General features: G+C 38.4%; 2 protein-coding genes across 2 annotated transcripts in view; one reads left to right on the top strand and one right to left on the bottom strand.

Moving 5' to 3' along the window:
- LOC147576692 (olfactory receptor 52L1) overlaps positions 1–12,435 on the bottom strand; it is a 455,531-nt gene that overhangs the window by 49,407 nt on the left and 393,689 nt on the right. The window lies entirely within an intron of this gene.
- LOC112864988 (olfactory receptor 52E4) lies at positions 1,332–2,658 on the top strand. Its single transcript, XM_025928014.2, has one exon. The coding sequence runs from the start codon at positions 1,338–1,340 to the stop codon at positions 2,271–2,273; it is 936 nt and encodes a 311-aa protein (XP_025783799.2). The 5' UTR covers positions 1,332–1,337; the 3' UTR covers positions 2,274–2,658.

The raw sequence follows: 12,435 nt of genomic DNA, 5'->3' as shown, positions 1-12,435 counted from the left end.
CATGGCAAACATTGTTTTCTCCATATATATGAATAATTTTCTCTCTAGCTTCTTTGGAGACAAGAGATGTTCCTCTTTCTCAAGCATAGCAAGTGACTATCAATTCCCTTGCCTGGGTATTACTACTCAGCAATAACTAGCTGGCAAAGTTATATGCAATCACATACATAATAAGAATCAGCTTAATAACTAACTCTCTTTTTCTCTTTCTATCTCTCACACATACACACACATAAGCGCACACTTACACAAATCCTGATTCTATTCAACAGCTAAATTCTGAAAAACTTGGAACCATACACTCCTGTGGAAGTGTTGGGAATGTTAAAATGAATATCCCCCAGTTTTTGCCCTCAGGCAGCAGCATTTCTATTGGTAACAAATAGATAAATACATAAAAGAAGTCATGTTGTATTAGATGCAGCATAATTGTACAATATACTAGTGGCACAAAGTGTTAAAACAATTTCCTTTATTCATTTCAGGGATCAGGAAAGATTCATTAACAACACTTCAATTTTGGTGTCACTGAAATTTGTTACTTGTTTTATCTATTCATACCTGAAGCCAGGAACAACTTAAGGACAAGGTGTAATTTTCTATGTTCATTATATGTTGTAAGAAAGATGAACGTAGTTTACTTGATAAGCAAAAGGTAATTTATTGTAAGAACATTAGGGAATGACAGAATAAACAGAGTCTGGAGGTGTGGGATAGGAAACTAAGGCATTCCATAAGATCAGGAATCATCAAAAACAACAACGGTCTCATAGGAGAGATAGATTGAGGGAAATTTAAAGAAAGACCATCTGATTGACCACCCTTAAGTCATGTGACTATATGAGATCCATTAGGTAAATCCCTACATTTATATTATATCAAAAGACAGCCAATGGTATAATTCGGTCTTTCTCATTTGGACTTTGGATTCTCTAACACCAGATCGCACTTTGAGAAGTACCGGGTATAGCAGTTTCCCAAAAATAAAAAAAGGAGCTATTTGAAAAAAAAAATGGAAGAAAATATCAAGCAGATAAGCATACACTACTAGGTGAAAGACTATAAGGTCCTTCAAAGAACTCACATTATTACAAAAGTTAAAGGTACACATAATATCACCCACAATTCATCTCAGAACAATAACATGTATTGAGAGTTACTCAATTACCCTCTGGAAAGAGCAGAATCTCTCAAGTTTGCAATCAACCACTCCTGCTATTACCTCCAGCACACCAGTTAAGGTTCTCTTCATTTCCTATGACCTTGATAAAGAAAAGATCATAAAGAGAGTGAGATACCTACGTCTCAACAGGAATTCAATGACACTTGCTGGGAGAATGACTTCCATCAATGACACCCACTTCCATCCCCCCTTGTTTCACCTGCTAGGAATCCCAGGACTGGAAACTGTACATATCTGGATTGCTTTCCCATTCTGCATTGTGTACCTGATTGCCCTTGTGGGGAACATCACCATTCTCTTTGTGATCAAGACTGAACACAGTCTCCACCAGCCCATGTTCTACTTCCTGGCCATGTTGTCTATGATCGATCTGGGTCTGTCCACGTCCACCATCCCCAAAATGCTGGGCATCTTCTGGTTCAACCAACAGGAGATCAGCTTTGGGGGCTGCCTTGCCCAGATGTTCTTTATCCACATGTTCACAGGAATGGAGACTGTTCTCCTGGTGGCCATGGCTTATGACCGCTTTGTTGCCATCTGCAACCCTCTCCAGTACACCATGATCCTCACCAATAAAACCATCAGCATCCTAGCTTCTCTTGTTGTTGGAAGAAATTTAATTCTTGTGACTCCATTCGTGTTTCTCATTCTGAGGTTGCCCTTCTGTGGGCATCACATCATCCCTCATACGTACTGTGAGCACATGGGTCTTGCCCGGTTGGCCTGTGCACCCATCAAGGTCAACATTATCTATGGGCTCATGGTGATTTCTAATATCATTGTGGATGTGATCCTGATTGCCTCCTCCTATGTGCTTATCCTTCGAGCTGTTTTCCGCCTTCCTTCTCGGGATGCCCGGCTAAAGGCTCTCAATACCTGTGGTTCTCATGTCTGTGTCATGCTGTGCTTTTACACGCCAGCTTTTTTTTCTTTCATGACACACCGTTTTGGCAGAAACATTCCCCGCTATATCCACATTCTTCTGGCTAATCTTTATGTGGTTGTCCCACCGGCCCTTAATCCGGTCATCTATGGAGTCAGGACCAAACACATCCGAGAGAGAGTTGTGAAGATATTTGTACAGAAATAATAGTTCTGTGTCAACATTTGGAAAATATATCCACATACCACCCACATTTTAATCATCTGAGCTCTGCTTCAAATTTCCTATTAGAGTAGATAGCAGTAGCCAGATTTTTATTTTTTATTGGAATTCATTTAGAGTTGACAGGTAACTTTGCTGTCTGCTCTACCCACCCACCCCATGTAACTGGACGAAGGGAAAGCACTGATGGAAAAGGAAGATGTCCTGGAGGCAGCAGTGGTTTGGGAGTAGAATGGCTGGTGGGAAAAGATGAGAACACTCCCCATTTTTCCATGTGTCTTCTCTTTAGGTACGTTTAGACCCTGAAGGAACACTGATTCAACAATCTCACTTTGTAGATGAGGAAAATAAGGTATAAGCCATGGCTTGGTGACAGTGTCTAAACTAGTGCATCTGTTCCACAGATTTATATTCTGTATATTAATCCTCAAGTTTTGTCTTCCTTCTCTAGAGTCATTACTCATTTTCATTTTAATGGTTCCCCTGCCTTGTTCTTACTGTCATTTTTGTTCCCTTTCTTCTTTCTAATCTAATTCTTCCCATTTCCCTCTCTTCCTCCTTCTCTCCCTCTTTTTCCTCCCCCTCCCTCCTCCCTTCTCTCTTTCTCTTTTTATCTCTCTCTCTCTCTATCTCTTCTTCACTGTTTCTCCAATAAACCAAGTATCTGTGAATTGAAGAATATGGGAGAATACAGTTTAGACATTAACGATATATGACATTATTTCCTCACTTACAGCAAAGTTATTTTAGATGTGAATAACTGTATGTGTTCTATGTCTAGTTCTAACTGAATTCTACCTAAAATTTTCCTTCTTTGCTACCCATTTACCTTCATATATACAAGATTCCAGAAAATTTGGAAAAGGAAATCAGCATCCTCCTATGGTTTAAGCACAAAATCAGTCTTGATAGCGAATTCAGAATAATCTCAGTATAATTTATTAATAATGCAGATTTCCAATATGTAGTACCATTTTCCAAACTCCAGTTATAGGTGGAGAATGTAGTTTGCTATAAACTAGATGAAAGGATCACTGAACTTTAATTTGTGACTGACTAGGGCTCTTTTTAAAAAAAATCAGAAATCTTCATCATATCTTCTGTTTCAGAACCACATTCTCGTTTTGCATGATGGTAAGCAAAATACTCAAAAGCACACCAGAGTGGAATATCAGAAAATGAGGATAGATATAGCTAAGAGTACAAGCAAAGCAACAATACCTGTTGCAATTTCTGTAAATCTGGGCAATTTGGGTGAATCTGAGCAGCTCTTGGTCTGAAGTTTGATACTGGCAAAGCAAAATTCTTGGGTCCTATAGCACCTTGTGAAATACCCTTACTCCTGTGAGCATCAAAAAGTTTGCTTGTTTGTTTTTTTCAGCCTCTGTCTCTTAGTCCTAAAATCTAATGGACAAAATATTTTGAAGTTGGGAAGACATTAAAATTCACCTGATCTTTCCCATTTATTTTATATTTCTCCTTTATTTTACAAGTAAGAAAACCAAGGTCCAAATAAAGGCAGGAACTTGTGTGCATAAAGTGTATGCACATTTAGCAGCATTTTGATTATAACAAGAGTAGATTGGGGCGCCTGGGTGGCGCAGTCGGTTAAGCGTCCGACTTCAGCCAGGTCACGATCTCGCGGTCCGTGAGTTCGAGCCCCGCATCAGGCTCTGGGCTGATGGCTCAGAGCCTGGAGCCTGTTTCACATTCTGTGTCTCCCTCTCTCTCTGCCCCTCCCCCGTTCATGCTCTGTCTCTCTCTGTCCCCAAAATAAATAAACGTTGAAAAAAAAAATTTTTAGAAAAAAAAAAAAAGAGTAGATAACTCATATAAATCATATAGATCACTCATACAAATCATATAAATCCACAAACTCTTAGCTCTTGTAAAACATTTAGGTTGAAAATATTTTATGTATGTACATGAGGCTCAACCATTGGTCCCATATGGAGATATCTAGGAAAGTGGGAGAGAGAGCGAGTATCCTAGGATTGGTGTTGGTGATGACAGAAAGGAGACTACAGAAAGCCTAAGTACAGGAACAAGCAGAAGAGTAACAGAGTGAAACTGGTACAGTCCTCACCAGTGTGGTCCATCAGTGGTGAGTGGTAAAGATTGGCCAACTCCCTGGCCATCCATATCTATACCACATATAAACATACTAAAGACAGGGTTTATTCTGCAGTCAATGATATGAAGCAGTCTATGGCATGTATACAGACCGCTGGTTAAATCTATATACGATATTGGTAAAATTCAATGTAAAAGTAATAGTGTACATAATGTGGAATGGGATTCATTATAATGCTGGTCCTGAGATGGACCATGAGCAAACTGCTTAGACCTGGTTGAGTCCCTGTCCTAGGCTCCCTTCCCAGGGTACCTCTGTGCTTTGGAGTAGCTTCCTCAAAATTTTCTAAGTTTGTTTCTGGTACATGGGACTGGTTGGGGACGGCACTGCTGTCTGACAGGGTGCCCTGAGCCTAGATCCAGCTGAGCACATCAGCCCAGTCCTCAATTCTCCTCTTTAGAGAACTCTGTGACTCTTTTTCTTGTACCCACCAGCTTGGAAAATCAGCCATTTGACTGAAGACGCTTTGAGACCCGTATCTATGGGGTTGTCCTGAGATCTCATGGCTAGGACCTGGGTTCAGTAGAGCGGCTTGGTGAGCAGATAAGATTTTCTGGACAGCGAAGTTTCTCTTTCATGGAATTCCAGAAGATGAAGCCATCACAATAGTGCTGACATGCTGATTGGAGGTGACCCTCACTCATCACTTCCTGCAGACATAGGAGGAGTTCAGGGCTCTGATTTAACCATTGGTCCTCTTCTGAACCTTGGGCTTGAGTTATGTGTTAGAGCTGTTCACTGACTCCCACCCATCTATGTTCAAACTTAGTGCTGCCTCCTAGCTACAACATCCAAGGGTGGCAGTGGGAGCAGCATATATCCTCTATCTCACTGCCTCCTCTACCATAGCATTGGTACCCAGAATGATTATCCCAACCCTTCCATAGGCTCCATACTACTCACCAGGTGTTCCTCCAGAAATGGTTGCATTTACCACTCCAGAGTCTTTTGAGAACACTGTTCTTCAATGTCATTAGGTACTTTCAATCTATGTCCTATTTTATCTCCAATTGATATGCTGACATGCTTTCTTGAGCCAATGTTAAGTAATGTCAGATGAGGTAGGGGCATTCCTTGTATGAATGGGAAGGTTCTCACTCTACCCACATGCCTCACCTATACTCCAAGCTGGTGACACTGCATAAAAGGGAGCAATGCAATCAGAACTGAAAAAGATCACTTTCTAGATATACAGTGATTAGGGACTAAATATTTCAGGTGGCTAAAAGATGTGTTTTTCTAAATTAATGTTATAAAATTCAAAAAAATAAATTTAACATGAACAGAAAAAAACTATCATGCACATTTTCCTGAATGATCTGGTTAAGCCTGACATTTATGGTCATCACCAATGAAGGACATTGAAGAGATTTAAATTTCCTTTTATGCTTTTAGCAAGACCAAGAGTTATGCAAAATAATGCTGATTTAAAAGAAAAAATCATGTGGCGTAATACACTTTGAAATCAAATATGGTATGTTTACCTGAAGGGTTAAAATTAAAAAAAAAAAAAAGAAGGAATGAAATAATCATGTAATTGCCACCCATGTTCTATGTTTGTGTTCCTAGGTATTCCCATATAATTTCAGTACCACAGTGAAATTTAAAATGTAGGTAGGAGGCGTTAAGCCTCTGACTGGCTAGTGAGCTGGGACCTGTTTGAGGACAGTACTTGATGGAGGATGCAGATTGCTTATCATCTGTAACTAGAAGGTATTTCTGACCAGGAAACATAGAGCTCTACCTCAAGGATATGGAAATTTTCCATCCCATACTCCAGGCCCAGGGACATGGCCCATTGTGAGAGGCCCTTCTCAGGGGACTAGGCTCTTATATAACTCCTTGGCCCTGGCTATTGAGACTCAGTCACACGCAGCTTGCAGTCTGTGACATCCAGACTGCAATGACTTCTCAGATGCTGGGCAGAGGTAGGTGAGTCAGCTCCTGTATATGCTGGAAGAGGGTTCACAATGGCAGTAACAAAAGTGTTCGTGTGATGAGGGAGGTCTGCTGGCTCAGCCAGAGTCTCTGTAGCTGGGGCCATCTCCAAGTGGTGCAGCAAGAGAGAGAAGTTGTGGTGAGAACAACATGGATTCTTAGCTACACATCAGTCATTCCCACAGAATGACACTGCAAAACACTCACTAATAAATAATAAATAATAAACTGGTATCAACAAACCCAGGATCCCTATATGTATATACAAACATATAACAAAGAATGTCATATTCAAACATGAAGGAAACTATCAATGGTAACTCTCATTAGCTGGCCCAAATGAAATCTTTCCTTCCCTGCATCCTTCTATATTGTCATCTCGGAAACGAATCTCTTACACTGGGCACAGCTATCCTAGTGAGAGAAGGCTACAGCATATCTAAGAAAGGGGAACAGATAGGTTGAAAGATGGAAAGCCTGGGAACCTGCTACAGAGGTTATTTAATTCTGCTGCAAAGAATGGAAGCCAGTCTAGTAGAAGTCCAATAGTTTACCAGAAATTTGAATGTCTGAAAGGAAAGAGAGAGGTTCAGAAAAGGAGAAGAAGAGAGAGCCCCAGAGGGTTATGTGAAGATAAACTTAGGAAATATACATAGAAGTGCTTATTACACAGAAAAAAATCAGTAAATGGGGAAGATGACTATGTAAGTAATCATAATGCTTACAATAGAGGCAATGATCTAAACAGACAATAATTTTTGCCAGTTATGAAAAGCATATTGACTGGGGACATTGTGAACCTATAGTATATTTAGAATACCAAAGCACCTTTTGGGAAGTTTCCCTATAAAGACTGGTAAATAATGGAAGGATAACTATGACAGTAGAAAGCAAAATACTGGAATTAGTCGAATTTAAGATCAATGAAATTGGAGACTTCAAATGCATCCCTGCTGCATGCCCACATTTGGAATAATATTTGGCAAATAGTAAGCACTCTATAAATATTCATCAAATGAATTAAAAGATTCATAACTGAGAACTTCTATAATAGATTAAGGCAGAGGGTGGTAGTAGTGGTAAGTTTGCAGATGATAATAAGTACAGAAGGTGAAAAAGTTATTGGGAGAAGTTATTAGAACATGTAACAATCTATAAGATTTTAGAGCCTTGATACATGAGCTTAATCTTTTATTGCAAGAATAATATAACAAACCCAACGAAGTGAAATAACCTCCATTCCCCTGCTCACCCTAAGTTACACTATGAGAAGTGAACAGAGGACATCTCAAACTGTTTATGAGCCCTCAATCCCTCTCCCCTGGTTCTGCACAGAGTCCCTTGCTCCTTTCTCTTAGAATGTGAATCACTGCTTCTCAATCACATTTTATTAACAGGATTATATCGATTAGATATATGTTTTTCAAAAGAAAAAAATACTGAGGGCCATTGGTGAAGAGAGATAAATTATAGAAAAACTTAAGATAAAATATTATGGAAGTCTTAATTTACTCAATTATTGTAAACAGGAAGAAAAGTTAAATTTGACAGCTATTTCCGAAGACTAACCCTATTAAATTGTTATAAAGTTGACCTACTGCAATCCTTCTCCATCACTAATAGCATGGTACAGGATAACATCATCTCCAACCTGGATGTTTGTGATAAGTTTCTAACTGATCTGATTACAAATGCACTTCTTGCCCCGAATACATTTTGACAGTGAACCAGAGTGATTTTTTTGAAATGTAAATTGCATCATGTTACACTGTACCTTATAATCTTACAGTGTCTTCTCATTGCTTCTAGTATGAAGAGAAAATTCCTTAAAATTAACCATAAGTACCTACACAATCCCATCCCTCAGTTTTTGCACTTCCTGTTCCCATTAACTAGAAGTATTCTTCTCCACTCATTCCTCTCTTCCACTTACTGTTACTAGACTCTTATCTTTCAGCTATCAATTTAGTTAACACTTCTTCAGGAAAGCATTCCCCATGAACTCTGGTCAGGTTAAATGAGCTTTAGTATACAGTGACTCTTCTTTGTAACCCAGTTGTTACTTTACACTATTTAAATGTATTTGGTTAAGGTTGGTCTCTCTCACTAGACTAAATGATCCTGAGAAGAGGGCCTGGATTTGATTGAATTTGCCCACACAGTACTTTAAACACTAAGACTAGGCACCTAGTGGTTGCCCAATTACAGTTAACTGTGTTTAAATGGAGAATTTCCAGGATTTAATGCCTGTTTGGATGTGAAGCATGAAGGAATATAGAGAAGAGAAAAGTATAGATGATGTCTCCAAGGTTTCTTGCCTGGGATACTGTGTATATAACACCATCAACTAAAATTCAGGAAAATGGAGAAATGGTTTCAGAGTAAAGATGATCAACCTACTACAGAACTTGGTGGATAAGATGTGCCTTAGTTATAAGTGAAGCAGACATTCTGTAAAAGTATTTGGAGATGTATAGTGAACTGTGAAAGAAATATTCTAGAAACGGATTTTGAGAAGCACCAGAGAAAAAATGTAGTGCTTACAGTTAGGAAAGTGAATGGAATCATTCTCAGGAGGCACCTGGGTGAGTAGAGACTGCAGACAAGGACAGAACACTACTTAAAAGAAAGATAAAGGAAGACAAGAGTAAGCACATTTCAAAAAGTATTCTGAGAGTTAGATGAAAAACACAAAGAAATGTTTTAAAAGCCAAGAGAGACTTCTTGAAGAAGATCTCATGGAGATGAGGACATTAATAGATGACGAATTTACCATTCCCTGGTTGTAGGCATGCCACAGCCAGTTATCTTTAGTTATTTCTAGTCTCCAGGTAACAGGAAAGCTGGAGTTATAATGACTGTGTGAGATTCAGTCTGAAGCCCAGAAAAAAAACAAAATCAGAGCATGTATTCTCAAGTGACAGTTACTTAGAGTGAACGTAGATCTATAAGCTTTTCTGTAGTACACTAAAGTGTGTGTGTGTGTGTGTGTGTGTGTGTGCATGTGCCTGCATTGGAAGTGGGGATTATGTCTGATGCATCTCAGAAAGGTTGTTTTATTGAACTAGGAATAAACATGAATTTTATTCAAAGCCACAGAGCGTAGCAAATTAATGTTTTGCCCCAACCATAGAGTTACAGAGAATATTTGCAAGTAGAGAAAGAAGACAGAGTGAGATGTGAGGTTTAAATGAAGAAAAATAAATAAGGAAAGAATGTTTCCCAAGACTAAAGGATAAGATAAGGCCAAGGGAGAACAGAGACGCAATGCCATCTGTAGCATGTACTATCGTATCTCTCCCAAATCTGCTTTTTAGGACCTACCCATCTATCCCTCGGCTGCTGGGGATATCAGATTCTGAGAGCTCACATCTGCACCCCGCCCTGGAAGGAACTACCTCATCCAAAGTTGTGCCCCATCACACAGGGTGGCCCATGGTCAATGACTAGATACCACGGGAATACAAATAACTGGCTTCCTTGCCTCATTGTGGGATAATTTAGAAGGGCTATTCCAGTTCCAAAGCTTCCCATTTTATCATGGGAGGTATCAGATGCAACCTCACAAAAGGTCAGTTTCTCCTTTGAACAGATCCTACCTTATTGACATTTTCACAAGTATGTTTCCCCAGAAAACTCAAAATTCCTTCTGCACACCATTCTATATCCCAGTTCTGTTCCTATGGAATTTAATCTAAGACACTGTATATAACAGGAAAGATTGTTATTTCTACTCTATTTTCATTTGTTAATTATTGCTTGCCACTAATTAATGACCACAGCCTGTCACTGTATAAAGTATCATGATATCGTGGAGATAAATCTGACACTGGCTTTGATGCCAAGGAAATTATACCCTAGTGGTAGATGTCTACCAGTTTCTCAAGCTGGAATGAGCATCAGAATCACCTGCTGGGTTTATTCGCAGATTATTGGACCTCACCCCCAGAGTTACTGGTTAGGTGGATTTGGAATATTGTCTAAGAATTTGCATTTATAACAAATTCCCACATGATGCTGATACTCCTGGACTAGGGACACACTTTGAGGACCAGTGATAACTAACATAACAGAGAGATAGATAGACTTCTGGAAAAAAAATAACAAAAAGTATAAATAATCCTGAAATAAGTCAATTAGGGAAGGCACTGTGGATGGTATATCATTAAATCTGGGCTAAGAACTATTTTGTTGATTGGAGCTTATAGAGAAGATTTCCTCATTGGAAGAAATAAGAAGACATGAAGAAGAAAGTATTCAGAAAGTAGGAAGTTCAATTTAACCGAAGTGTAGAGGTAAGACTATATAGGTGGGTCATAATTAGTGTTTAAGAGTCTTTGGTGTCATTTTATAAAGTATTGACTTTTTTTCACATAAGGCACTATTGCTGGTTTTATTCCTGTATGTCAGAGTTGGCAAACTTTCTCTATAAAGGGAGAAAGAATACATATGTTTAGCTTTGCTGGCCAGTAGTTCTTGAGCATGACTGCTCAACTCTGCCACTGTAAGAAACAGCCATAGAAAACATGCAAATTAACAAGAATGTTTGTGTTCCAAAATATCTCTATTTACAAATGCAGATGGTGGGCCAGATTTGGCTCATAGCTCAGAGAATGGAGATTTCACTTGCTTATGATAATGAATCTGATAAAAATAAAATTTTTATTTTATTGGCACATTCACTAAAAAGGAGAAGCTAGCTTACACTTTGAGTCTGGAAATGATTTTTTTCACTCACAGGAGAATCTACACAATTTTTCAGTTGTTCAGCTTAATTATGACAAGAGCATTTAAGTCATTGTGAGACAATTGGTTAATTGTGACAATGTTAGTGAATACATACAAGAAGTTTAAAACTTCAAGTGAACAATATAACTCTTCAGAGCTAACATTTTAGAAAACGTAATTCCTGTAACAAACACATGATCTTAAGGTTAGAAATAACAGCCATCAAGTTGGAAGCTGCATATCACAGAAGAACCTGTGTTTATAGTCACAGGAACCGGTGAATATATAAAATAAACTTGAACACAAACTTTGTTCCTTTTGCTAATTCTTTCCCATTGAATTCTTATTTCCACCAAATTTAGGTATTCCATATTCTGTCCTATTTCACTGACAGATTAAATCATTTAGCCCTGAAGTTTAAGTTTTGTGCCAATGAAATGTTGTCTATAGTTTCCTAGTTAATACTATTGTGATTTATTATAACCTCTATTTTTCTTTTATCTTTCAAAATGGCCATGGACGAATTAAGTATTTTAAATGGTTTTTTTAATGTTTATTTATTTTGAGAGACAGAGAGAGACAGAGCACAACTGGCGGAGTGGCAGATAAAAACATAAATAGTATAAATTTCAAAAACAGAGCCAACAGTGCTTAATAATTAATTAGAAGAAATAATTAGGATGAATAAATTATTCATAGTTTTCAACTATTTGTTACTGAAAAGATACTACACATTAATAGAAATAAGTACATTGCATGAGAAATAATAGGGAATTCATGGCAGGAAGTGGCAAATGGAATGGAAAGAGGTGGTCTCAGGAAATATTTCTCCTTCTTCTCCTCAGTGCTGGCATTTACATAGAATCTCTATGCAGGGCAGAGTAGCAGCATCACGTGTCTACAACTTTGAATTCTCAGACCAGCCCACATGATCCGTGTTGTCACTCCCAATTTCCAATTTTTACAATTTGATGATTAATAGAAGCAATTATTAATTTGGATATAGTTTTTAATCCTTTCGCCTGAGCTCCATTTACCCTCTCTTTAAATGGGGACAATAGTGGTACTGATCTCAGACCTGTTTTAACCTTTATGCATAATAATACTTGCAAAGTACTGAGCAAGTACTTGGTGCATAATGTAGAGCTAGACTTTTTCATCATAACACAACCTGAGTTATTTTTCTTCTTATTAGAAAGGAAAATGAAAAGAATTCTCTGACATATTAAAGGGTGAATAGAAAGGTGAATCTAGTTAAATGTAATAGGTGGGGCGGAAGGTGTGGATATTGATTTTCATGGGATCAGACCCAATTAGAAGGAAAAAACTGGGGGCACCTAGGTGGCT

The sequence above is a fragment of the Puma concolor genome, chromosome D1 (genome assembly GCF_028749965.1).
Source record: "Puma concolor isolate L17-30 chromosome D1, mPumCon1.1.hap2, whole genome shotgun sequence".
Lineage (NCBI taxonomy): Eukaryota > Metazoa > Chordata > Mammalia > Carnivora > Felidae > Puma > Puma concolor.
Note: the sequence above shows the minus strand (reverse complement) of the source record. Positions and strands in the feature narration are given on the sequence as shown.

Coding starts and splice junctions, on each gene's coding strand:
- LOC112864988 (XM_025928014.2), top strand. CDS start 1,338: ATGACTTCCATCAATGACACCCACTTCCATCCCCCCTTGTTTCACCTG.